At 33.7% G+C, this 26232-nt stretch overlaps 19 protein-coding genes and 5 pseudogenes across 24 annotated transcripts, besides 4 other annotated features; 19 read left to right on the top strand and 5 right to left on the bottom strand.

Annotated features, from left to right (window-relative positions):
* Window positions 1–263: part of a mobile genetic element that runs on past the window's edge.
* Window positions 264–320: 57 nt separating this feature from the next.
* Window positions 321–373: a mobile genetic element.
* Window positions 374–964: 591 nt separating this feature from the next.
* TVAGG3_0651050 (uncharacterized protein) lies at window positions 965–1207 on the bottom strand (the record flags this gene model as incomplete). Its single annotated transcript, XM_001287184.1, has 1 exon — window positions 965–1207. One exon carries the CDS (start codon window positions 1205–1207, stop codon window positions 965–967), a length of 243 nt encoding a protein of 80 aa, XP_001287185.1.
* Window positions 1208–1279: 72 nt separating this feature from the next.
* TVAGG3_0651040 (phage tail repeat-like family) lies at window positions 1280–1571 on the top strand (the record flags this gene model as incomplete). The annotated part of the gene is made up of 1 exon (XM_051241634.1): window positions 1280–1571. A coding segment is annotated over one exon (292 nt), but the record flags the coding sequence as incomplete, so codon positions are not given.
* An 86-nt stretch (window positions 1572–1657) lies between these two features.
* Window positions 1658–3988: a mobile genetic element.
* TVAGG3_0651030 (phage tail repeat-like family) lies at window positions 2453–2896 on the top strand (the record flags this gene model as incomplete). Its single annotated transcript, XM_051241633.1, has 1 exon — window positions 2453–2896. The coding sequence occupies one exon, from the start codon at window positions 2453–2455 to the stop codon at window positions 2894–2896; it is 444 nt and encodes a 147-aa protein (XP_051088220.1).
* A 35-nt stretch (window positions 3989–4023) lies between the features above and the next one.
* Window positions 4024–26232: part of a mobile genetic element that runs on past the window's edge.
* On the bottom strand, window positions 4205–4525 carry TVAGG3_0651010 (uncharacterized protein; the record flags this gene model as incomplete). Its single annotated transcript, XM_051241632.1, has 1 exon — window positions 4205–4525. The coding sequence occupies one exon, from the start codon at window positions 4523–4525 to the stop codon at window positions 4205–4207; it is 321 nt and encodes a 106-aa protein (XP_051088219.1).
* On the bottom strand, window positions 4671–5198 carry TVAGG3_0651000 (protein of unknown function, DUF4107 family; the record flags this gene model as incomplete). The annotated part of the gene is made up of 1 exon (XM_051241631.1): window positions 4671–5198. One exon carries the CDS (start codon window positions 5196–5198, stop codon window positions 4671–4673), a length of 528 nt encoding a protein of 175 aa, XP_051088218.1.
* TVAGG3_0650990 (protein of unknown function, DUF4106 family) lies at window positions 6355–7209 on the top strand (the record flags this gene model as incomplete). Its single annotated transcript, XM_051241630.1, has 1 exon — window positions 6355–7209. The coding sequence occupies one exon, from the start codon at window positions 6355–6357 to the stop codon at window positions 7207–7209; it is 855 nt and encodes a 284-aa protein (XP_051088217.1).
* TVAGG3_0650980 (uncharacterized protein) lies at window positions 7633–7887 on the top strand (the record flags this gene model as incomplete). Its single annotated transcript, XM_051241629.1, has 1 exon — window positions 7633–7887. A coding segment is annotated over one exon (255 nt), but the record flags the coding sequence as incomplete, so codon positions are not given.
* On the top strand, window positions 9536–12213 carry TVAGG3_0650970 (annotated as a pseudogene). The gene has a single exon. A coding segment is annotated over exon 1 (2678 nt).
* TVAGG3_0650960 (integrase core domain containing protein family) lies at window positions 12254–12698 on the top strand (the record flags this gene model as incomplete). The annotated part of the gene is made up of 1 exon (XM_051241628.1): window positions 12254–12698. A coding segment is annotated over one exon (445 nt), but the record flags the coding sequence as incomplete, so codon positions are not given.
* TVAGG3_0650950 (integrase core domain containing protein family) lies at window positions 12788–13339 on the top strand (the record flags this gene model as incomplete). Its single annotated transcript, XM_051241627.1, has 1 exon — window positions 12788–13339. One exon carries the CDS (start codon window positions 12788–12790, stop codon window positions 13337–13339), a length of 552 nt encoding a protein of 183 aa, XP_051088214.1.
* Window positions 13597–13985, top strand: TVAGG3_0650940 (annotated as a pseudogene). The gene has a single exon. A coding segment is annotated over exon 1 (389 nt).
* On the top strand, window positions 15403–15888 carry TVAGG3_0650930 (KilA, N-terminal/APSES-type HTH, DNA-binding family; the record flags this gene model as incomplete). Its single annotated transcript, XM_051241626.1, has 1 exon — window positions 15403–15888. A coding segment is annotated over one exon (486 nt), but the record flags the coding sequence as incomplete, so codon positions are not given.
* Window positions 15921–16229, top strand: TVAGG3_0650920 (uncharacterized protein; the record flags this gene model as incomplete). Its single annotated transcript, XM_051241625.1, has 1 exon — window positions 15921–16229. One exon carries the CDS (start codon window positions 15921–15923, stop codon window positions 16227–16229), a length of 309 nt encoding a protein of 102 aa, XP_051088212.1.
* On the bottom strand, window positions 16562–17035 carry TVAGG3_0650910 (uncharacterized protein; the record flags this gene model as incomplete). The annotated part of the gene is made up of 1 exon (XM_051241624.1): window positions 16562–17035. The coding sequence occupies one exon, from the start codon at window positions 17033–17035 to the stop codon at window positions 16562–16564; it is 474 nt and encodes a 157-aa protein (XP_051088211.1).
* On the top strand, window positions 18209–19251 carry TVAGG3_0650900 (annotated as a pseudogene). The gene has a single exon. A coding segment is annotated over exon 1 (1043 nt).
* Window positions 20404–20898, top strand: TVAGG3_0650890 (annotated as a pseudogene). The gene has a single exon. A coding segment is annotated over exon 1 (495 nt).
* Window positions 20959–21404, bottom strand: TVAGG3_0650880 (annotated as a pseudogene). Its single transcript has one exon. A coding segment is annotated over exon 1 (446 nt).
* Window positions 22146–22580, top strand: TVAGG3_0650870 (uncharacterized protein; the record flags this gene model as incomplete). The annotated part of the gene is made up of 1 exon (XM_051241623.1): window positions 22146–22580. The coding sequence occupies one exon, from the start codon at window positions 22146–22148 to the stop codon at window positions 22578–22580; it is 435 nt and encodes a 144-aa protein (XP_051088210.1).
* TVAGG3_0650860 (uncharacterized protein) lies at window positions 22806–23631 on the top strand (the record flags this gene model as incomplete). The annotated part of the gene is made up of 1 exon (XM_051241622.1): window positions 22806–23631. A coding segment is annotated over one exon (826 nt), but the record flags the coding sequence as incomplete, so codon positions are not given.
* Window positions 24383–24652, top strand: TVAGG3_0650850 (kinase C-related family; the record flags this gene model as incomplete). The annotated part of the gene is made up of 1 exon (XM_001293939.2): window positions 24383–24652. A coding segment is annotated over one exon (270 nt), but the record flags the coding sequence as incomplete, so codon positions are not given.
* Window positions 24701–24937, top strand: TVAGG3_0650840 (uncharacterized protein; the record flags this gene model as incomplete). The annotated part of the gene is made up of 1 exon (XM_001293938.1): window positions 24701–24937. One exon carries the CDS (start codon window positions 24701–24703, stop codon window positions 24935–24937), a length of 237 nt encoding a protein of 78 aa, XP_001293939.1.
* TVAGG3_0650830 (uncharacterized protein) lies at window positions 25090–25410 on the top strand (the record flags this gene model as incomplete). The annotated part of the gene is made up of 1 exon (XM_001293937.1): window positions 25090–25410. The coding sequence occupies one exon, from the start codon at window positions 25090–25092 to the stop codon at window positions 25408–25410; it is 321 nt and encodes a 106-aa protein (XP_001293938.1).
* Window positions 25541–25843, top strand: TVAGG3_0650810 (uncharacterized protein; the record flags this gene model as incomplete). Its single annotated transcript, XM_001293936.1, has 1 exon — window positions 25541–25843. One exon carries the CDS (start codon window positions 25541–25543, stop codon window positions 25841–25843), a length of 303 nt encoding a protein of 100 aa, XP_001293937.1.
* On the top strand, window positions 25863–26027 carry TVAGG3_0650800 (uncharacterized protein; the record flags this gene model as incomplete). Its single annotated transcript, XM_001293935.1, has 1 exon — window positions 25863–26027. One exon carries the CDS (start codon window positions 25863–25865, stop codon window positions 26025–26027), a length of 165 nt encoding a protein of 54 aa, XP_001293936.1.

Genomic DNA, 26232 nt, shown 5'->3' with positions numbered 1-26232 from the left:
TTTGTATACATCTTCCTCAAAAATTTTTTTCTTTGGTCTTCCTCTTTCTTTTATTGGATAGCCGAGTAGTACGAAAATTTTTTTCAAACGTTCTTTTCCTATTGAAAGTGTTTTTGCCGTATCTTCGAGAGTTACATTTGGATTATTAATGTATTCTTGATATTTTTCTTCAATTACGTTGAGAACCTGATCGGCGGGAACGGTTGGGAGTTGAAAAGTTTTAAGATCTTCTGGGTTTTCGAGACGAACCAAGATGTCTTCCATTTTTTAATTTGTAAATTTTTCAATTTTTCAAAAGATAATTTAAAAATACTAGTTATTTGATAAAATTTGTTTATTTTAAATAAAACAATTTTTTTTGAAAAAATTATATTAATGATTTGAAGGCAAAAGCCAAAAACTTAATAGATAAAACGCTCTTTCTATATAGATCAACTTCTATTATTAAATTTATAAAAATGGAGAGATTTTGCAAATTATTTTCTAATATATTATATTTATAATCATTTTATTTATTTCATTAATAATTTTGAACCCAGAACATCTTCCCTTCAAAGTGCCAAGCATCAACACACATTTTCACTCACAAATTTTTAAAACACATTGCCAAAAATCTAAAAAACTCACAATTTTTTTAAATTGATAACCCTCAAACTGTTTCCAATCAATAATTTGAGAGTCTATATGATAATGTAAAAGTTAAAACATTCAAGTATTTAAGTATTTCTTTAAAATATTAAGTTTTTTATTTTTCCAATAAAATTCTAATATCAAATATTTTTATTTAACGATTAATTTTATTTATATTTTTATATTTTTTTTAAGAAAAAATATTGTTAGGGTTTTATGGATTTTCAATTAATATACAAGATAATTCATGAATGTATATATTTCCAAGTTTTTAAGGATGCAACACTTTACATTTGTAAACTGTCAAAAATGAAGTCACGCTATTTTTCATGCATTACAGAACTTCAAAACCGACCGTAAATGGGAAACCATGTATGGCTTCTGAAATGAACTTTATTCTTCGAAAGCCAATAGCTTTTGTGACAGATGGGTCTCTTAACCATCTTAATGGGTAGTCAAAACGATAGCCTTCATGCTTTACGGTATCTAAGTCAAACTTTTGACCGACATTAGTAAAAAGTTCATCTAATGGTTTAGTTGTAGCAACTCTAGAATTTTCTTTTTCTATTGGAAGCATATTTTATCTATAATAAAAATGTCAAATGAAACAGCGTCTATGAGAGAAATACAACACAACCGACAACTCATTATGCAAGCTCTAAATAAGAACACAACAAACTTTTCAAACTATTCTAAGATATCTGAGTCATTGAAAGAAGGAAACTTAAAACTGACAATAAACCCAATGACAGATGAGTTTCTGTTTCAAGACAATAAGAACCATACTGTCTGTATAAATCCAACAAAAGGAACTTTAAACGAGAAACCTATAAATGAACTTCTTTTGAAAACAGATGTTGACAACAAAGCTGACAAAGAATATGTAGACGATGCAATAGCAAAAGAAGAAGAAAGAGCTAACAATGCTTATGCAACAAAAGAACATACTCATCCTGAACTAGCAGACAAAACATATGTTGACAATAAAATGTCAAGTGAAGTGACAAGAGCTGAAAACGAATATTCTAAAAAGACTCATATACATTATATTAACCAAATACCAAGTCTTAAGGAAACATTAGAGACAAAAGCAAATAAGACTCATACACATACCATTGCAAATATTACAAACTTACAAGAAACCTTAAACAGGAAAAGTGACGTTGGACATACACATACATCTTCTGAAATAACAGACTTAAACGTTAGCCTTGAAAATAAAGCAGATAAAACATATGTCAATGAAATATACCAAAGTTTGATAGGAACAAAAAATATTGAAACTATTGTTGGTGACTTTTCTGTCAATGAAGAAAATAAATATTTTAGATGGCAGTTGGTACAGTCCTTAGAAAATGGTACACGGTATAAACTCATTCCGAAAAATAACAATGAAATGTATGTAAGCTATAAAAAGAATGATGGTACAGAAGTTAAAGTTCCATTAGACAACAACTGCTACCTAAACTTATATGGAGACGAACAAAAGAAATATTTAAGAGTTTATGAAATGGTGGATATGATATTACCTGACCCAGCTCCGGCACCACATTATTATGACTATGGAGATGACGACAGAACACCACATGTAGATGAACAAAAGCTAACATTATATTTAGATTATTATAGATATAAAAGATATAATGCAATAGAAAAAACGAGAATAGTATATTATTATACAGATGACAGAAATAAATATTATAGTCAAGACTGTACCTACCCTGAAAACATAAGATTATATTATAAAAAATATTCTGACACAAACCAGAAGAAACCTGAAATAGTTGCACTATATTTTAAGTTCAAAAGAGACAATCCTATAATGTCTCATATGTTTGATTTAATGAACCCAGTAGGTTCTATTTATACATCTATGGAAGCAAGAGGTCCTCAAGTAATGTTTGGTGTTGGTGCATGGGAACAAATAGTCGACAGGTTTTTGTATTGTGCAAACTCTTCAAAGGAAACAGGTGGAAGTAAAACGATTTCAGGTGAAAATTTACCTGCACACAGTCACTACATAGATTTAAGTACATCTCAAGCAGGTTGGCATAAGCATAGATATTGGGATTGGTCAGGAATGACAAAAGGTAAAGGATATGATGTTAAAGACGACGTTAAGTTTGCTATAAATTGTTACTGGGATGACACTCAGGGAGAAGGAAACCATACACATTTCGTTTCAGGATATACGCAAACAACGGGACAAAGTAAAGAATACATGCCACCTTACATGACAGTTTACGCATGGTATAGAATTGCTTAGTCGTCATTTTCAACTTCTTTAGCATATTCGTCAGGAGTTGTCTTATATTTGTTAGGAACTGTCTTTGAAAGTATACCACCTTGAACTTTGACAAGTTTGAAACAAGGTCTGACAATAGTAGTTTTATCTTCTGCTTGCAGTGTGTACATTTTGCCATGTTTGCCTAAAACTTCATAATATTCTCTTGTATACTTTCTTCTATTTTTACGAACACGAATGTGAGTACCTGTCGAGTTCCCATTGTTGTCATAGTCAATAGTATTTTCATATGGATCGCGTTTAGGTATTTCTATTTTTACTTTGTCACCTTTCTGAAGTTTGAAGCCCGGCATTCTTTCTTGTTTGTCTCTTTTGACTAAATTATTAAATATATAGTCTTTCTCTAAGTCAGGGTTGTTTTTCATTTCTTCGGGGAGTGGTTTCCCAAACCTTTTTGTTTACGGTTATTGTAAATATTTAAAACTTGTCTCATCTTTGCCTGGGAGAAGTGTCTATACTTGTCGTCATATGACATTTCATTTGCTTCACCACCTTGTGGTTGGTTTAAGTCTCTTAACATTTTTATACATCCGTCAATGACACCAAGAGCAGAATGGTTTTGGTCGACAATGAAATATTGGTTTACATTTTTTGAACGCAGATAGTTTTTAATATCATCTGATTTGAAAGAACTTTCACAGTCAGATGTTAGTTTTGTTGGATGGTATTTGTCAACGAATATTGTCAAAGCAGTTTTCACATCTAAAATATTTTTGGACCATAATGGTATGGCTTCACAGTATCTTGTGTTTTGACCAACAAATATTAACCAGTATGGAGGTCCATCTGTTCTAACTCTCGGAATGTTTTCCAAGATATCCATAAACCAAGCATTTGGTGTTGAACTAAAGATTTTTATCATGAGTGCTTTCTTTGTCGCTTTAGAAACATAGGGGTCCTTGTTTGGATTCGTCATTTTTTAACCCATAAGAAATGGGTTTATTTGGCGCATTAGCAGGAGTCGCATCTAGATTTTTACCCGCAGTGGGAACAATAGCCAGAGGTGTATTTGGAGTTGGAAGGAAGATTTTGAGTACATTAGGTATACTTAAAGAGAAAGCACAACCTATTATACAAACTGTACAGAAAGTTAGTATACATATCAAGGGTACAGAGGCACTGCGTTCCACCGTACCCATTATATGTGAATTTGACACTTTACAAAACCGTTAACGTATATTTTACAACACAAACGACAACACTAACTTAACCTTAAATATTTACAAAGCCGTCAACCACTTCACCTCACTAATGAAAAAATAAACGTTCTCACTTACAAAAGTATTGCAACTCCTCCCATTGCTGTGCTTCACATAACAGCTCATAATCTTCTGACTCACTTTCTTCTTCATATAGGTCAAAGTCACTGTCAAAATAAATGTATGTAAGTTTTGACAAAGCTAATGAAACACGCTTACCGTTTGTATCTATTGCTTTTATATATCTCCCATTATGTTTGTTGTCATAAACGCTCAAACTAACTTTACCCTTTCTCCCTCGTATCTGATAGAATGTATTTTCACGAGGAACGAAGAACAAATTCTTGAACTCATGACCGTTGTAGTTTGTTATCTCAATAGTTTTCATCATTTATATAAAAATAAAATAAAAAAATAAACTTAAAAATTAATGATATCACCACTCCCACACGTATGAAAACATAGCACAAAAATATATTTAGGTGAAGTGGTGAGATCTCACCTCTTTTTTCACCTCTTTTTTTACCCTGTTGAATTCATTGCTTTATAACTCTCTTCCTTGGTTTCTTTTTAGTTGCTTTCTTTACGTCCGTCTCCAACTTGACTGTCTTTCTTCTTCGTCCATAATGATACCAGTTACTTCCACCAGTCAATGGGTCAAATGGTCGTTCATAAGGGTTTCCATACATTCCATAAGGTCCGTATGGATAAACCACTGGTGGAGAAGAAACATTTTCTTTAGTTCCATCGAATCTATTTAAATGCATTGTTTCACCTTTCATCTGGTCATTAAAGTCTTTTGCGTGTTTTGCAAACTCATCGTCCTTTCCTAAAGCATTTTCTGACTCAGTCGCAACCAAATTGGATGCTTTATTTATGAGCCCTATTTTATTTAATCTTAATTTCTTTGCAACCCAGCCTCCAATCTTCCCTTTATTTGCATCTAATGTCTTCGAAACCCTACCTCCACTCATTTTATTTACTGCGTCATAAGCTCCAAGTGCTTTTGCTCCAAATGCTAATGCTTTTGTTCCCATTGCGCCTAAAGCTGCCCAAGCTACCATTTACACCATATTAAAATCATCTCTCTTCAATATTATCTCATAAAAGTTCTCGTTACTGGAGAAAGTCAATGAAACATAAGCGTTCTCACGGGCTTCGCCCTCACCGCTTTGCGGTCTATCTAACTTCTTTCTTATCTCATCTATACGCTTCAAAATGTCTGAACAATTGCTAACATCTTCTACAACAGTTATTTCATCATGAATGACCTTCAAAAACAAACTCATTTAATATGCTATTAAAATCATTTCAATAATGAGTCCATCCTTTCCATCTTTAGGTAGCACAACATCTTTCATTGAAGAAGGTTCGACAAGTCTTATGTTAAACTTACTGACAAAGTTTGTTATACTATAATGCTTCGGCGGCGAATACATGTAGTTTGAAAGACATAATATAGATTCTTCAGCAAATTCACTTATACTGGATTTTATAACAATGTTCTCACGAGACCAAATACCACCAATTGACAATCTTGTAAGCAATCCTGCTGAACCTTCTACTGTAAACGTCGATGGTAACATTCCACGAAGTCATCTATTGACATCGTTGAGTCACTGTATTTAAATATTTTCTTAAAGCAATCGTCATTATCTAACCATGCAATAGCTTTGAAGTTTTCATTCGAATATACATCTGCTTCATTAAATGTAAAACCTGACTTCTTTGCAGAGATGACTTTAAAATCTATTGCATTTGTTTCAAAATTATATGCTATGGTAACTTCTGAAGGTAATGGGTGTCCTTCTGCTATAAGTTGTTCTTTCAATACCATTTGAAGCTTTGTGTTAAAAACTTTCATGTCATCTCCTGTATCTAAGTTCACATACACAGCAACAGGAAAACTATCTTGCTTCTTTGTTTCATCATTATACCTCAAAAACATTAAAGTTCTTCAATAATATTGTTCTTCCTGCTGGAATACTTCGAACCTGTCTGATTTCAATAGCTTTCTCACCTCCTACATACTCTACCCAGTGTCTTGGATATTCATAAGTATACTGACTTTCTTGAATTTTGGTTGGTTTCATCATAACATGTTCATAGTATATCTTTATACTCTTGTCAGTTAGACTCGGTGCTATGTTCTGAATATTTCTGACTTGCATTTTTAATGGAGATAAAATGAAGCATTTAATACATGACGTAGATGAAGACATGAATGAAACTACAGACAAACTTAACTCTTCTCTTATTCTTCCTTTCAGCAAAGATTATGAGTTCTGTTCAAATGGTGTGTATTTCTATTGTGGAAAGATGGGTTCAGGTAAGACATTTAACCTCATTCGTCATATACTCATAACAGAACGTTTAGGAAATGACTCATATTATGACCAAATCATTATATCAGCAACTTCAGACTCTATGGACTCAACAGCGAAAACATTTATGTCAAAAGTTCAAGCCTCTGTCGTTAAAGTTCCAGACAGTGAACTCATTGAATTTCTTCAACGTTACATTCGACGTAAGAGAAAATATTATGCCATCGTTGAATTTATACAGTCAGGAATGCAAAAGACTTCTGAGGAGATGGAAAGAATTATTGACAAACACCACTTACGTCAGTACTCAGGAGTTTACGATATGAAACGACTGACAAACTACATTCTATCAAAACTTTCAAAATACCCCTTCAAAAAATATCCTTCAAACACTCTGCTCGTTTGCGACGACTTCGCCGGAAAAGGTTTAGTTTCAAAACCAGACTCACCATTAGCTAACATCATTACTAAAGTCAGACATTACCATTTAACTGTAGCAATACTTATGCAAACATGGAGGTTTTTAGCTTTAAACATAAAACGTCTCATAACTGACTTCGTTATCTTTCAAGGTTTCTCACGTTATGATATTGAACTCATTTGGAAACAGTCAGGTATAACATTACCTTTTGAAGAAATTTGGGAAGCATATAAGTCTCTCATCTCTCCTCGTTCATACCTTGAGATTCATATCATGACTAATACCATTAAAGTCAAAAATATTCCATGGGAACGACCAACATTGTTTTAAAGTTTAACCTTCAATTGACTGATGGTAAACAAATTCCATGCATCTCTGTCGCCATTTCTGTTAATATTTTTGCTGTCATTCATATCATCCACTTCTCCATCCGTTAACTTTTGAGGATATGCGTTAGAATAGCTGTTCTTAAATGAAGGCTTTTCACCTTTGAGAGCATAAACTCTATAACTTTCTGCATACTTTATGTTTGAACCTCCTGAGCCATCATTGACATAAATTTTTATAGGCTTCCACCCTTTGTTCATGTTCCTGCTTCTTCCCTTAGCTCTTTTGTTCAGTAGTTCTAAATCTTTATACACAGCTCCTGTCTCAGTGAATTCAACAATATTTTCATTCGTTAGCTTTACATTCAAACCCTTGTCGAGTATATTGTTCATTTCATACATATAAAAGGTTTTTATTCTATATGAAATGAGAAGCAAATCCATCTTAGCTGGTGCCGTTAATGTTCCAATTGAACCAACATCAAATGTTGACTCACGAACGACAAACAATATTGTCATAAAGAACTATAGTTCGGAGTGTTTGAAAGAAAAAGAACCAGAACTTAAGTCGGTGAATTTAAACTCAGCTTCAAACGCTAACGCTACATCAGATGTTAAGTTAGAGTATCCACCACTGGACCAAATTCTTTCAAGAGAAGCCAACGACAACCCTTACACAAATGTTCAAACAAATCCTTCAGATAACGTAGACCATTACCTTCTTCAGTTATACCAAACAATTTTACTCAAAGACGATAAGAAGCTTTGGGTAAATCTTATAAGCAAGAACCAAATAATTCTAACAAAGGAGGACCTTGAAAATGTTATATCACGAATAACAGGGAAACAATGTGTCATTGACTATCTCGACCCTGAAATCGAATGCTGTGGTCAAACGCCACCATTCATGAAAATAGGTAACATCCGCATTATTGAAATACCAGGAACTACAGGAGTTGAGTTTAAGTATAAATATTCGAATGAATATACAAAACTTTCAACAGAATATAAACTTTGTTTGAAATATGTTTTAGTAAATTAAAGCAATTTGTAATATCTATCCAAAACTTCTTCAACAGTATCGAACTCATCTTCATAATGCAAACCTAATCTTATTGACTTGGTGCAGTTTTCACTAACACAATATTTTTCTGTTCTCTTGACTGACATAACTAACTCATTTGTTTCATCAAACAGCAACAACCAAAGTTCATGACCTAATACATAACATTCATACTTTATATTTTTAGCTCTGAGTTTCTTGTAAGCTGTTGCATTTAATATTTTCTAAAAAGTCAACTTCAACAGTCATTCGCACTGGTGCCTTCAGTTCTACAGGCTCTCCTTGAAAGTCAACAAGTCTGAATTGCATGTCTTTCAAATTATGAGGACTAATGCGAACCCATTTACCTAAATGAGTTGCTATGACAGGAACATTTGGAATGAACATTGAATTGACTGCATAACAGAAGGATTTATATTCTACTGAACCTTTACTATTAACTCCTGAAATGCCTGTGACATTAGCTATTTTAGACTCAATGTATAAACAATTACCATAACATACGTATGGAACAGATTTCATCTCAATCGTTTTGTCAACACTTTTCAAAGGAAATGTCATATGGTATGCACCCAAAAAGAAGTTGTACTCTATGACTCATTCGTGTTATCTTAAACTCCTTCGCATAACTGAACTTCAAAACTCCTGCAATAAGTTTAACATTCATTAAGTTTTCTTCGTTATCCTTGTTTATTGTAGTATTTATGAGAGCATTTAACACTCCAGCTAATGTTTCCATCTTATATTCTACATTATTGTGAAATCTTATTTCGTGCTTCTTTCCATCTATTTCAATCTCCATGAAATCTGTTTCATCTGTTATAACGAATGAAGCGATAGCATTGAAGTCAACCATTCTGAATGCAAGCGCCTCATTCTGTAGACCTGAGTTTGTTTGTAGCTTTACTGTCCCGTATTCGTTTGGGTCTGTACTTTGCAAATAGAACAACATTTTATTCTCATTAAAATATGAGTATAGCTGCATATGCGTATGAAGCTGACAGAGCTAAACGTTTATATTTTGGTCAATATCTCACACTTACTGACAAATATATTGTTATCACTGATGGAAATACTGAAATACATAACATGGAAGGACTATGAAAAGTTTGACCCTATTTTAACTCCATGTACTATGCCGTTTATAAAGGACGGTGAAATTATTGAAAAAGATAATACAACCGTATATAGGTCTGTTTATGAAGCATTAGAATATATGTTGAATCATAACCCAAAAAGATTTGACCCAAGCACTACACCATGTGCAATGCCTTTTATTAAGGACGGTGAAATCGTAAGAGTTCCGGATTCAACGGTTTACACAGCTGTTCAAAACAGTTTACAAAACATTTTAGCGAATATCTTTAATTCAGAAACTACAGAAATAAAATTACCATATATAACAGATGCTAAAGAAATTAAATCAAAAACGACAACATTATTTACGTCACTTAATGATTTAATGACTTATATCATTAATATTCCTGCACCAACTACAGCATTTGATCCAAACTCGACGGTTTGCAGTGTACCTTTCATAAATGACAGTTCATTAATTGCTTTAAGGGATTCGACAGTAAATGAATCATTAAAGGCGTCATTAATGAAAATCATTGATTTTAACTCATTCACGAATACATATAATTCATTCATTAATGTTTCATATGCTTCTAAAGAAGGTGAGCCAAAAACTATCGATAAAGCGGTGTATGAAATAAAAGCATCAACGACGAAATTGAATTCGTTAACTTTTGACGGTGATAGTTTCGTTAATGACATAACATCGGGGAAAACAATTTTAACGAAAGAATACTTAAAATCTCATGTTAGTGAGTTCGTTGAAATTGAAAAAGAAGGTGGAATTAAGTTCGATCCACTGAATTTCATTTTCAGCTTAGCGAATGCGGGTGTTAGTTTCGCTGAATGGACAACTATACAGAGTGAAATAAATGCAATATGGACGTTTTTGGGGTCAAAAGCGGGAATGGGTGAGCTTGTAAATGCTGCAAGAACATTAGGTGAAACAGGAAATTTTGTAGATGGTTTTAAAAGACTTGTTTCAAATGTTTTAACAAACACAAAGAAATTATTTAGATATACCGTACATAACGGACGGATTTTCGAACAGATAGCAACAAACCCTCCGGTTATGGCTGCGTTGATGATGGTTAGAGATATAAAACCACGTAACGACGGGAACGAAGAACATGAACAACAGGATACTGGCCGGGTTATTCGAGACATTAAAAACGTGTATCCTGAAGTTATTGATTTATTTAGAGGAGTTAATGATTCAATTTCAAAACATTCTATAACCCTCGATGAAGAGAATAAATTAACAGATTATATATTCGTCATTATTGCAGAATTAATGAAGAGAATAAATGAAAAAGGAATTGGTGATATCATTAATGTCAGCGATGTAATGATGAAAAGAAATTTTGACTCATTATTTACAAAACCGAAAACAGAATATAGTCTTTATGACGTAATTACCGAATTAATGAAAAAGATTAATGATAATAAGAGTTCTGGCGGAAGAGTTGAATTAGAAGTGAATGAGAAATTAGCCGAAAAAGCAGACAAAAACGAGCTTCTAGCTCTGAGTGATAAAGTCAAGAACCACGTTCATTATATAACTTCAGACGAACAGATTATAACGAACTACCATGGATATTTAACACGAAGTGATGAAGCGAAGACAAAAAATGTTAATGAAAGAAGATATAAATACATTCGTGCTAAAGGTTATGACATAAGCTGTACTGTACAGTATGACAGCTAAAGCACCAGAAGCATTTGGTCATACCGATGAAATTTATGCTTCTAGTTTCAATGTTAACGGTGTATTAGTTGAACCAAGATTTACTTTGAGAGTTAAGGCAAAAATAACGTTTGAAGATGCTATTAAAAGTAAAGCTGACAAAGTTGAACTCGAAGCAATGAACAAAGTTTTGAAATCTCATAAACACAATATCTCCGATATAAATGAACTTCAAGCTACATTAGATAAAGCTGACAAGAACCATACACATGAATCCTTCACTACTGTTAGAGCAGACGACATAATATTGAACTATACCCTTGGTTCAAGTGCACCTTTAGAGAATCCAAGTACAAGCGTAAAAGATACACTAAACAATTTAGATAACAGATGTATGAACATTGAAGGTCATGCCAGAAACTTTGAAGCATACGAACTACCAGCAATGTTAGATAAGAAAGCAGATAAAACTTATGTAGATGAAAATTATGCAAAGAAGTCGGAAGTAAATGCTGCGCTTAATGGAAAAGCCGACAAGAACCATACACATGAAGAATTTCAAACAATCAAGATTAAAGAAATTAAAGCATGCATCGAAATAGTAACAAAAACAGGAAGAAACGGTGAAACTGTACAAGAACAAAGAATTTATCCTCCTACTTTTCCTAATGGTTTAATAACAAACAATATAAATATTGTAGATGGCAAAAGGATTTATAAATGTTAAACATGAACTTCAAACAATGAAGGCTCAGATTCTTCAAACATATATCCTATTGGCTCTATTTATACGTCAATGAATCAACAAATCCAGAACAGTTTTAGGTTTTGGTACGTGGGAACAGATTGTAGATAAATTCTTATACTGTGCTAACTCTTCAAAGCAAACAGGAGGTTCGAAGAAAATTACTGAAGCAAACCTTCCACCACACACTCATACAGGAACTACAAATTTTTCTGGCGACCATAGCCACTCATTAAGAGACCACCCATTATACAACTCAGAGTATGAAGCTGGCCATGACGTTTTATCTCCATCTTATAACAATGCAGCAAAAAAGATTTTTCGACCAACTGAACCAGGAGGAAATCATTCCACACTTTCACAACAAATCCAACAGGCTCGGGTGCAGATATATGCCACCATTTGTGACTGTATTCGCATGGTATAGGTTCAATGAACGCGCTTGAGCCTAGAATAAAATCTTTAACTTTACATAAATGAGCTTGAAAGAAGTATTCGAACAACATCCATGGAGGTCATTTAAGAAGTTCAATGAAGCTGCAAAGAGTTGGGGATTTACTAACAGAGCTGAAGTGAAAAGGTTCTTTGACAAAAATGTTGTACATCAAACAAAAATAAACCCTTACGACTACTTTTTACCAATTTACTCCAACACTCCTGACGCATACCAATTTGACACTCTCATTCAAAGCAGAAAAGGAGGACATAAACCATTCCTCATCTTCATTAATGTTAACACTCGTAAAGCATATGCATATCCAATGAAAAATAAAGGAACTCGTGAAGTGTTAAGAGTTTTACAAAAGTTTGTAGCAGAACATAGCCCAAGTACTTTAACATCAGACCAAGACAGTGCATACCTCAGCAATGAAATCACAGATTTTCTCATTAAGCATAACATAACTCACTACACTACTGAAGACCATAACCATAACATACTCGGCATCATAAACCGCTTCATAAGAACGCTCAGAGATTTAAACCAAGAGCGAGACTTTACCGAAGAAACAATGAAACATTTTCTCGAAGTATATAATTCCTCAACACATTCTACAACAGGACATACACCAAATTCAATGACACAACAACAAGAAGAAAAGTATATACAAAAGAAACGAAGCCAAACACAAAATATCAGAAATTCAACACAATTTACCCTCATTCCTGGTACAAAAGTTCGTGTAGTTCTTGACGACAAACCGTTGACAAAGAAACGTTTAAGGTTAAGTAGAAACTATTATATCGTAGACTCTACGCAAGGTAATGGATATCTTATAAAAGCTGCTGACGACTCTATTGCGTTTTACCCTCGTCATAAATTAGTCGAAAGTAGTAATGGCAAACTTGCTGAAACCATTGACGAAGCAAAGCGAGGAGTGGTTATTGAAATACTTGGCTACAACATAAACGATGACACTTATAAAGTAAGATATGAAGGAGGCGTTGAAGATGTTATACCATCTAAGAACTTGAGAGAGTCAAAGCCAACACATCTGGGACCATTAGAGCGGGAGTACTGGAAAGACAAAAATAAGCCAGAAAGAATAAGAAAATTCTTCTAAACTTTTTCATTAGATGTAAATCAGACATGAATGAGAACAGTCATGATATCATTAATGGTACCATTTATTTTTGTCATAAATTTACACCAAAAATATATTTTAGGTGAAGAGGTGAGATCTCACCCGTTTTTTCACCTCTTTTTTCACCCTCACCGCTTAGCAATTTTAGATGAATTTTCATGAATTTCCTTAAGATAGAAAAATAAAGTTAGTTTTATTTTTATTTATTTTTTTATTTTGTATAAAAGATATGATTTCAACAATCGGCACAACAACAATTCAAACAACTACAGCACCAAACTCGCTAGTCATGAATCCTACGTCAATGTTGGTAGAGATGAAAAGCTTTATTCCTTCTTCATATACTTTTGAAACAGAAATCCAGAAGATAAAGCAAGAACTTTTAACAAGTAATTTAGACTGTAGTGCGAAAGATGAAACAAATGAACAGTATCTTTATGAAATGCAGGACATTATTGACCATTTACCCAAATTGCCTGAAATCCAACAGCAAAAACTAACTATTCCTGAATTCGACGAAATAGAAGTGAAACCAACTGACTCAGTAGAAATAAAGAAATTCATACGTAAAGTAAATTATGAGTTTCTAGGATATCATTGCAACCATAAAGTTATGGACAAAGATTGCGACATGGTTTATAAAAAATTTCTGACATATATAAATCGGTGGAGTTTAAGACATACGATAACTTTGTTTCATTAGTTGCAAAATGTGTTTGGGAAATAAGAGATAAAGATAGAAGAGGTAAGGTATGGCATGAACAGTTAAAACCAGCAGCTTTTGAGTTAAAGAAAACCATTGACGCCTTAGTTGTTCTAGCTGGTTTTATTTCAATGTATAACGCAAAAATGAATCCGCAATGTTCAAAATGTAAAGCAGCAATAAGAAAATATAACTACTCAGTCAAAGAGATAGAAAGAATGCGAAACGACTATGCAGACTTAAAGAAAGAAGCAGAAAAGCCAGCAGAAGATAAAATGGATATGTTGACATTTCTGAACAAAAACTATCCAACTGCAGAAGATTTCCTTCTGTCTGACGTCAAGAAGAAATATAAAGAACTTTCGGCATGATTAAAACATTCGATGTACTAAAAGAAGAAATTGAAGCTACGAAATTGTTTAGGATTTCAAATATACATCGTACAATTCATGTAAAACGCTTGTGAAAAAAGAGGTGAAAAAAGAGGTGAAAAATTAGGTGAAAAAAAGGTGAGATCTCACCTCTTCACCTAAAAATTATTTTTATTGAATTCAGCACAAAAATAATGAATTTCATTAGTTAGAAAAATAACGCTAATTTTATTTTTATTTATTTTTTTATTTTGTATGTAAAGACAGTAATGACAAACATTGAGTTTGAAACAGTTAGAAAGATAGACAATGACACCAAAGTGGTTAGAATAGGTGATTTAAACGTAAGATACTCAAAGAAATACAACAAATATTCTTTGTCAGACATTATATCTCCATCTGGAAAGAAAACAAACGACTGGGTTAGAAATGCTTCAACTCAGAAAATTTTGACAAGAAATCCTGAGCTTATGATATCAGTAGCATTTCATGGAACAAGAGCATATCTTATAGACAAAAGTCTTATACCAATAGTTTTGTTATGGTTAGACCCAGTTGTTGGATATAACTTCATAACATATGGTTCATTCGATACGGAACGTTGCAGTGAAGGCTTACTTTACATCGTTCAGAAACCGAAGGACTTCAACACAAAAAGATATAAGATAGGAAGGACATATAATATAACTCAAAGATATGACAGTACAGTCAATAGAGTCAAGGTTGTGTTTGTTAATGATATGAGAGCTGCTGAAACAGAACTGCTTGAAGTTTTTGAGAAAATGTATGGTGCTCCCACGAAAGGTAAAGAAACGTTTGAAGTAGATGAGATAGATAAAGCTATAAAATTATTTGACGAAGTTGCTGAAAAATACATGTAAAGCGTTTATTTTTGGTCTTTTGTGAAAGTCAGAAAATAAAGTTAGTTTTATTTTTATTTATTTTTTTATTTGTATGTAAAGACAGTAATGTCAACATCAGAGAACACAACAACTGCTATCGTTCATGAAGCCATAAATGAAGAATACGAGTACATACAGTATAACAAACAGTTACGTCTCATTCGTTCAGTCAAAGATGACATGTACCAAATGCAAAGTATAATGAATGCTCTTCGTTCTACAAAGCAAGCATATCATTGGTTTGAAAACCAACAGACAAAAGAACTTTTAGAAGAATTTCCTCATATGATTGCTTCCCTCGGAAAACCGAGAGAAGAGATTCCGTATGAAAATCGCAAGAATTTGGCTCCTGGTTTGAAAGGTTATTATGTTCATAGACTTTTAGTAAACGCTGTAGCAATGTGGGCTTCACCTCGTTATGCTTGTTATATTTTCATGATGTTAGATGAACTATATAAAGCAGAACGTGGAGAGATGGAAAAGAAACTTCAAGCAAAAGATGAAGTCATTGAATCCAAAGACAAAAGCATACAGAAAAGAATACCGCGTTCAGTACCAAAAGGAAAGGAAAAGAGTTATAGTATATGATATATACTGAAGAATTGGAGAAAGAAGAAGATAAAGATATGGTTATGTTGCATTTAGTCAGAAGAAACAACAAGAGCTTTTATGACTTAGCTAAAATATATAAATCTGACAGAAACTGGTTCTATCGTGAAAACTTACCGATTTCAATGACACCGAATGAGCAAATAAAGGAAATTGTCAAAAATACTCTTCCTCAAACACACTATGACATCAAAGGTTGCACAATACTTACATTCAAAGAAGACTTAACATTACTGAAGGAAAAAATAACAGAATATTTCGATAACTTCAAAGAGGAAGAATGAAGTCACGACAACATTAACGAAAAGAGAATGAGGTGAAAAAAGAGGTGAAAAAACGGGTGAGATCTCACCTCTTCACCTAAAATATATTTTTGTGCTATATTTACACTCATTTACGAAGAAGTCATGAATCCTACGTCAATTATGTTCGACACTGATAACATTAACGATAACATAAACGATAACATTAACGATAACATTAACGATAACATTCATTTTTGCATTAATCCTGCTGTGTTGTCAAAATGTCATGTTGTCATCATTTTTAAAAGAAGTTAATTAACCTGGTGACATGGTGACGTGTGACACTCAGTTATTCAAAAATATATTTTTGCTTAAATAGCTTCAGGGTCTATTTCTTCAACCATTTCACTTCCTTCGTCAATGTCAATAGAAGCTTCTTCAACCTTTGGTAAGAATTTCTGTATAACATCTTTGTTCGTTATTGTCTTCAGAGATGAAGGATAATATTTCACATTTGTTTCACCCTTCTTATATTCTTTCTGTTCGGAAAGATTTAAAGCAATACTGAAGAAGTCAATGTTAGAGTTCTTTATAACAGTATAATGAGTATCTTTGACATTCACGAAGAAACTCTTTTGTTTCAAAACTACTGCTAACTCTTGTGAAGTATAACGTTTGCGGTCAATGACGATAGCTAATGGTCTGACATACTGACCAAACTTAGATTCTTTCACAAACTTCTTGTTAAAGATAACATTAACATTTGAAGCATTATTGAACTCATTCTTGATGGCAGTAGCGAGAGCATTGTATGAAAAGAACTTGCAATCTTGCATGTGTTTCATTAAAATAAAAATATTAAATTATTTTGAAAAATAACTTTAATATTTTTATTTTAATTTTTTCAAAAATATTTTTTTTATTTCCTACTAAAGATGTACGGAAGTTGTCTAAGTTAGAACACTCGGAAATAAAACAACTTCTTACAGAAGCTAACATAGAAGTAGCAAAACATTACGCAACAAAAAAAACACTCGCTGACTTCATTAAAGACTATAATGGTGAAATAACTTATGATAGAATTCATGAGTTCATAAAGCCGCAACGCGGCGAGGACGAAGTCCATGCAAGAGCATTTCCTTTAAATGACATTGCTATTGACTTATATCATAGACGTTCAGTACCTCATGATGAAGTAAGAAGAGAAATGTTTGACATAACAAATGCAAACGTTGGTGAAACAAGAAGAAGAGAACACACTGAAACAACAGAGAAGAGAGATGTTTAAGAGCGCTATAGAAACAAGTTCGCAAAGCTAACGATGTCATTCGTTCCATTGACGACAAACCAAAAGAAGGTGAGAGATGGTTAAAGAAAGATGAAGAGAATAGGAAGAGAAATGTGAAGTCAGGCAATAGACTCATTGACTTTAACATCGAAGCTTTAGATGAACCAAACAGAGACTACTTACACAACATTTCGGTAAGGTTTTCATGAGACTCTTAGAGAAAATTAAAATAAACTCACAACAGAGATGGATGGTATGTTATAAACTTGGTGGAAAGTATGAATGTTCTACGTTAAACCTCAATAATATTGGAACATTACTACATCAGCTCTTGAAGGAGAACTTTATATCAGAGATAGAAGCAAATGCTGCAGGTATTGTTGAAATGCACTATGACTTCTTCTTGACAAACATAAAGAATCTTACCGAAATAAAGATGTATGATTTAACAGAATATGAAGGCTTAACGATGTCAGATGTAAAGAAAGGCAAACCAAAAAAGAGACCATATAGAGATGAAAGCACACTGACAAATGACCAGAAAGCCATTTTGGAAGCTCTTAAGCAAACAGGAAACCCAGCACTTATAGAAAGCTTTTGGAAAGATAATGGTGAAAAGAAGTTTTATAAGAAGAGAAGCGGTCAGTTCTGGAAGTATCTTTGCACATTACCTATAAATCTTGAACGCTACCAAATCTTCAATGAACTGAACAAAAGAACTGCAACACTTATGACAGAAGACAATTGTTTTGTTTATGCTTGCATTCAGGCTGGAGTAGATGAAGAAACTATTGACCACATGAGAGAAGTCATTCGTGTTAGAGACTTTCCTCAAAGTAAAGTACAAGAAATTTCTGACGCAACAGGTATAGCATTTAATGTTACCATTGGTTACTTCAATGACTCAAGACATAATGAAATAAAGAGATACATACCAAAAGAATGTGAAACTGTTCGAACTATTGACTTACTTCTTGTTGAAGACCACTACATGCTAAACGAAAGATTACCAATGAAACATATTTCATTCGCAACTATATAGAAATCTTGAAGGAGTGTGGTGGAATGAACATTGAGAAACAGATGAAGATTTATACAAAGAGAGAGAACAAATATGTAGTTCGTTATGATAGAACAACACCGTTATGGGATGTTATGAAAACATTGTGGGAGTGCAAATATTTCGAACCTATTTCTTATGGAGAACTTTTCACATATACTACTGACTTATATAAACAGAACCTTGCACCATTTAAAGATTTGACATATGCTCCAAAGTATTGTGTACAACTGAAGAAGAAAGCCGAGTCAAAAGAAGTAAATAAAAATAAGTGCAAGTTCATTCCTGAGCACGTTTTCTTTGCTGACTTTGAGTGCAGTACAGATGGCTTTCATAAAGCTTTTAACATATGTTACGACAGTGAAGATGGTTCAGTGAGTGAAAGCATTTGGGGTCAGAATCGTGCAACAGAATTTTTGGAAAGACTCCCTGACAAGAGTTTAGTATATTTTCACAACCTCAGCTATGACATAAACTTTATCTTAAGACACATGACAGAAGTGAAAGGAACTCCCATCATTAAAGGTTCACGAACAATGCAAATAACTGGTTTATATAAAGGAAGGGCTATTATTATAAAAGACTCTTACAGTGTTATAAATAAGAAGCTTAAACTATTTCCTGCTATGTTTAACTTACAAACAGGACCGAAAGAAGTATTTCCTTACAACTACTACAGCAGTACTTTGCTCATGAATGACAACAGAACTGGTGTCATTTCTGAAGCATGTAAGTTTGTCAAAGATGTTGAAACATTCATGAAGAACATAGATTCCATCAAAGGTTGCAGAATAGATGAGAACCACTTCGACTTAGAAAAGTATAGCACATTTTATTGCAAACAAGATGTAAGAATTTTAAGAGAAGGTTTTGTTAAGTTCCGCAATGACATATTGAAAGAATTTGATTTAAACGTTTATGACTACGTTAGTATTTGTTCAATTGCTAACAAATTGTTTGAGAACAGAGTGTACTTCCCGAATGGAAATTTATATGACCTCTCAAATAAACCAAGAGAATTTATTTCACGCTGTATTCAAGGTGGAAGATGTATGCTGTCAGATAACATGAAACAAAAGAGCGAAAAGAAACTCATTGCTGACTTCGACGCTGTTTCATTATATCCATCAGCTATAGCAAGACTTTATACTTTAGAAGGTATACCGAAAGTATTGAAGAAAGAAATGTTAAGCACAGAGTATCTCATGAGACATTTATTCGATGACGACCAAAAGGAACCCATTGGTGAAAAGTTTATGTCTGGCTTCTTTGTTCTCATTAAGATAACAGAGATTGGAATACATAGACACTTTCCTTTAATAGTTTGTGACCCTGAACTAAATCCAGAACTTAACGTTCCCAGAAGTTCAAACACTTGCTGTTTAATGTATGTTGACCATATAACATTACAAAACCTCATAAAATATCAAGGTGTCAAATGTGAAGTGTTGCAAGGATACTATTACGATGGAAACAGAGATATTAGAATAAGAGATGAAGTAAAGAAGTTGTTTGAGTTAAGGTTAAAGTATAAGAAAGAAGGAAATCCTTTGCAAGAAAATATAAAGCTCATTCTGAACAGTATTTATGGCAAAACTATTCTATCTCCTATTGAGTCAAAAATAACCATAGTAATGACAAAGATGCTATAAGATATGCCATCAGAAACTACAACCATATAGTGAAGTTCGAAGGTTTGGATGGTTCAGATAAAACTATTTTCAAGCTAACGAAAAGCATTTGCAGACACTTTAACTTCTGTCCACTTGGTGTTAACATTCTGTCTATGTCGAGAGAATAATGTGTGAAGTATTCTGTACTGCTGAGACTTAGGAATGGACATCTTTTATAGCGATACGGACAGTATGCATCTCTACAATGAAGATATCCCTCGTTTAGCTGAAGAGTTTGAGAAACGTTATGGAAGAGTTCTCATTGGTAAAAACCTTGGTCAATTTCATAGCGACTTTGCAGAAATCACACCTGTAAAACAAAGTTTAGCATACAAGTCAATATTTTGTGGAAAGAAGACCTACATAGACTTACTCACTAACGATTTAAATGAAGTTGCATTTCACTGCAGAATGAAAGGCGTGAAGCAAGATGTTATTGCTTTAACCGCTAATGAAATGTTTCCTGACTCTGTTCAGTGTTTCTATGATGAAGATAAAGGTTTAATGGTTCCGCAAGGAACATATGACAAAGACTCTGAGTTCAGTTTAATGAAACTTTACAAAGCACTTTATGACGGTCAAGAGATTGGATTTGACTTATGTAAGTTCATGTCAACCTTGCTTTGAAGAAAGTTTAACTTCTCAATAACGACTAAAACAAGCTTTATTCGTAAGTTGAAGTTCTGAGGTCATTTATTTTTGTCAGCAATGAGGTCATTCGTGATAAAAATAAGCCCATGTGGTCATTTACAATACTGCGATGGTAGAGTTTAAGAGTTGTGCTTCAATGTAGAGACAGTCCTTATGGTCTGGAGGTAGCAAAACAGGTGCTTTATGGTCATGAGTGGAGAAACATGTCTATCCAAAACTCACGACTGAAGCCAGTTAATTATAGTATTTAGGGTTAGGAAGTGGTGAAGTTCTTGTATGACCAATGAACTCATTTTCAACTCCTTACTTAAGTTTGAATATAATATAGCTTGCTTTCTATCCCAAATACCAGGTGTTACAATCTTTGAAAATTCATTTTTCCTCGGAAGCATTGCATCATAATTGAAAACATTCTTGAAATCATCACTTGGTTCAGAGATTTGAAATCTTATACGTAATGGATTTTTCTTTCTCTTTAGCGACTTCATTGAATGGTGAGAATACAACAAACTGACAGTCATGAGTTCCATCTTCATTTTCATTAAATTCATAATGAAAGTCTATAAGTTGTGGCTGACTACCTTCTTCTTTCAGTTGTGCAAGAAACTCACGTAAAGGCTGTAAAGTTTGTACTTCAATGTTGAACTTTTTCTCGAACATCTCATTAAATGAAATCATACATTGCAACAATGTTGTATCGTCTTTAAAGTATTTGTATATGTGAATGTTTTGGGCGCTTAAAGACTGTTCGTCATTTTCTATCTCGACTTGAAGTATAAAGTCAACCTTTCTGAAAGCACGTGTTATATACATAGATGTTATGCCAATGTACTTCTCTTCATTTATGTTCACAATCCAGTCTGTTGGAAACTTAAACGTTACTCTGTTCCCCTTTATTTTGACGTCAGGGTTTTCACTACTGAACGCAACAGATAAAGGTATTTGTCTATACATTTAATTCGGATAAAAATAAACCATTTACTCTTTCTTTGCTTCAGCTTCTTTAGCTTTTGCTTCAGCTTCTTCTCTAGCTTTCTTCGCCAGCAAACGTGGTTCTTTTGTCTTCCAGCAGCTAATGCAGCAAGTTGTTTTTCACTAAGTTTTCTCTTTGGTCTCTCTGGCTTTTGTTCTTGTTTTTGTTCCTTCAGTTCGGATAAAATTTGCTCACGAATTTCTTTCTTCAATGCTTCAACATCTATGACCCCTTGGGTCTTGTCCGTAGGGCTTGTCTGAGTCATTTGACTGCAGATAAAAAACAAAATTAAAACTTTAACCGATGTAAAATGAGCTTGTCAAAATCAGAGCGAGAGTCTATTATATTAAATGACGCAAGAGGAATACAACATCCTTTCTATTACGTAAGTCAGAGTAAAGATGGTAAAATATACGTAAGAAAAAGAAAGGTTCCATTAGCGAATGCAGAGAGCGACAACATTAAGGTGTATGGCAAGGGTGAAGTCCACGAAGCCCATATAAAACCTTCTATTCAAACTGAAAAGTCAATAGAACAAGAAGAAAAGAAGCCAGATGTACTTTCAATAACGAACCAAGAGCTTATTGCAAAGTTCGTGAATTTCATTGAAAAACAAACCGAGTCAAAGAATCCTGACCCACCAGTGAAAGAAGTTGAGACAAAAGAGAATGTACAGTTCATTGAAAATGTCAAGAAACAACTTCCACCACGAATGCCAAGAAGAAGAGTGAGAATAATGAAGTAAATAGATATTTTTATCTGAAGTAAATACATGCAGAACGAACAGTTAAACGAATTTACTCCAGCAGAGCATATTCATCAGATTCGCTCATATTTCGATATCATAGACAATGCAGTTCAAATTGGTGACACTAATAGAAAATATTCTGACGCAAAGATTCCATCACAACCTGGAACTGCTAAAGATAACACATGGGTAACATTCAATCTCTCACCTCCTGGTGAAAATATGTTGGACCTTTACAATACATTCATTACGTATAAAATGGAAGGTCAATTTATTGTAGATAAAGAAATTGGTTCAGGTTCCAATAAAACAAACCCACCAGGATTTTGGATTGGTTTCGATGACGCTTTCTATGCAGTTGCTGGATATCAAATCCTTGCAAATGGTCGTATCGTATATTCTCAAGACAACGCAAGAGAAGAAGCATATATAACTTCAAACTCACAAACTACCGAACAAATAAAGAAAGTAGATGTTTTCTCAAAGACTCGACATGAAGATGTATGGAGTCATTCGGGAACATGCAGAACAGGACAAATTGTTAGTGGTCCAATTACAGCAGGAAAATCATTTGATTTTAAGCTTCGTTTAAGAATTCCTGTTAGAAGATTCCTTCCATTAGAAGCTATTCGATTTATTCCAGCTTTTGCAGGAAACATTCAGCTTAAAGTAAAGTTCAGTAGCGACGCCTTACAATGCACATCTATATCTGTAAATGATATCATTGCTTTCAATCCAACTCTTAAAGTTGCATTTGCTTCAGATTCAAATCCACCGACAAATAAATTTGTTCCATGGAATGAACCATTCACTATGATAACGAAGTCAGTAGAAGCTAGTGGAACAGTTACTATTACAACTGTAAACCAGCAACTATTTCGAACAAAGATGTATTTTAATGAATGTTTCATTCATCCAAAGTCATTCTCTTTAGACCCTAACATTTATACAGAACTTGTAGAACATTATACAAACGAGGCTTTATGTTTTCCTGTTAAAGTTATGGATTGGATTCCTATGGACGGTTCATTCTCAAAGAATACAGATAGTTCAAGTGCAACATTTACAGCAGCTTATACGCCTATTAATGTTAAAAGTATTTGGGCACTATTTAGAAAGAAAGACAACTATTATGTTAATTTTGAGAACCCTAAGTTTAAATATCTTCAGCTTTCCATGGAAGCTTATGGAAATATGCCTGCAGAACCCGAAAAATCATATGGACCTGTATTTTATGAAATGGTTGCGAACGCCTGCAATACAAACAATGATATGATAGGATTTAATGAAGATGTTATGAGGTCATTGGTGGATGATGGTAGTGTGGAACATAAATGGGATAGCTATGACAACACACATTTCTTATGTGGTTTTCCAACTGAAGTGGACTTTTGCTTCCAGCAAGGTCAAACATCTACTGCTCCAATAACATACAAATTGTCTGTTAAAGGACCTATTGAACTAGCAACTGAAAACGTACCAAAGCCACTTATTGGATTTATGAGGGATTGTTGCTTTGCCATTCAGGTGCGTGCTAATGGAATCCCAATAATAAGATTAGATGACTATAACTTAGCTACGGACGACGGTGAGGAATAAAGGATGAACGTTTATTTTTAAAGCTTATAAATGAGTTCTTCATCAAGCTCTCGTGAACCTTCACCATCTGTGAAACAAACTTTACCAAACGATTATGGAGCACCTATTGAATATTTCTTACGAGCTGCACAATGGCAAAGAGCAGTCTCACCAAGGTTAGGTGTTCCACCAGCTCCTGTCAAAATAGCATTTGGTAAAGTCCTTATATAAGATATGGTCTCCCACTAGGTTTGCTAGCTACAGCAGGAGCAGTTATGATGTTGAAAAGAAATAAAGCAAATGTTGTAAATAATACTGAAGTAGCTGAAGTTAAACAAACTCCAACACCTTCACAAGCAAAACCTTCAATGACTCCTGAACCTATGGAAGTACAAACTCCTGTTCAAAAGTCAACTCCTAAACCGACTCCAACATTTAAACCAGAACCTACTCCTCAAATAAATCGTAAAACTCCTGCGTTTCCTTACTGAAAAAATAACGTTATTTTTATTTAATATTAAAATTTTTATTTGATTGAAATGACGACTAAAGTCACTGAAGCAATGAAACAAAAGTTTTTGGTAGAATACATTAAATCAGGAACTATTCCAGAAGGTTTTTACATTCATACTATGAAGGATGGTAGAGTTCAGTTTAGAAAGATAAAGCAACCATTAGATAAAGAAGGAATTTTGAGAAAGATTAAACTTCATGAGGACAACATTGCTAAACTTAGGAAGAAGTTAGAAGAGTTGGAGAAAGGAAGAGAGTTATAAAGCAATGAATTCAACAGGGTGAAAAAACAGGTGAAAAAAGAGGTGAGATCTCACCACTTCACCTAAATATATTTTTGTGCTATGTTTTCATACGTGTGAGGGTGGTGATATCATTAATTTTTAAGTTTATTTTTTATTTTATTTTTATATAAATGACGAAAACTATTGAGATAACAAACTACAACGGTCATGAGTTCAAGAATTTGTTCTTCGTTCCTCGTGAAAATACATTCTATCAGATACGAGGGAGAAAGGGTAAAGTTAGTTTGAGCGTTTATGACAACAAACATAATGGGAGATATATAAAAGCAATAGATACAAACGGTAAACGTGTTTCATTAGCTTTGTCAAAACTTACTAACATTTATTTTGACAGTGATTTTGACCTATATGAAGAAGAAAGTGAGTCAGAAGATTATGAGCTGTTATGTGAAGCACAGCAATGGGAGGAGTTGCAATACTTTTGTAAGTGAGAACGTTTATTTTTACATTAGTGAGGTGAAGTGGTTGGTGGCTTTGTAAATATTTAAGGTTAAGTTAGTGTTGTCGTTTGTGTTGTAAAATATACGTTAACGGTTTTGTAAAGTGTCAAATTCACATATAATGGGTACGGTGGAACGCAGTGCCTCTGTACCCTTGATATGTATACTAACTCAGAAAGGTTGGGATGTAGCACGAGATGCAAGAAATCTTATTCCAAATCCTGAAACAAGAGGAAAAGTTCAAGGATGGATGGACAATGTAGGAAGACAAGCAGGAAACTATTATAACAAAGCAAATGACTACTATAACCAAGCAGGACACTATATGGACCAAGGTGAAAGATTCTTTAACAGAGGATATAACCATGCACAACAGTGGGTAAACAATAACCAACCTCAACCACCTCAAACGTGGGGAATGTAAAGTTTTTTATTGAGATGAAATGAACAATGCAGCATTGAGACAAATGAGTTCAAGATGGATTTGTCGGCTTCCAGCATTTAAACCGATACCATATAGTCAGGCTCAGCATGTGAAACTGAATGATATTATTAAAGGAACCATCCCACCTCCACAACAACAACCAGTTGAAAACAAACCAAACTAAAATTTTTTACTGAGATGAAAATGGCCGAAGAAGTTGAAACGGTAGATTTGACACCACAAACAAAAGTTCAGAACCATTGTCAAAACCTGTCCAAAGAACTTACAGATGAAGAGAAAAATTCAATAATAGAAAGTGCCAGGTCTGGAAATACAAACCTAACTATAAAGTCACTTTTCATAGAAATGGAACGGCTAGTATCTCAAAA

Source organism: Trichomonas vaginalis, chromosome III, assembly GCF_026262505.1.
Source record: "Trichomonas vaginalis G3 chromosome III, whole genome shotgun sequence".
Classification (NCBI taxonomy): domain Eukaryota; phylum Parabasalia; order Trichomonadida; family Trichomonadidae; genus Trichomonas; species Trichomonas vaginalis.
The sequence above is the reverse complement of the archived record's forward strand: the minus strand, read 5'-3'. Positions and strand labels throughout refer to the sequence as shown.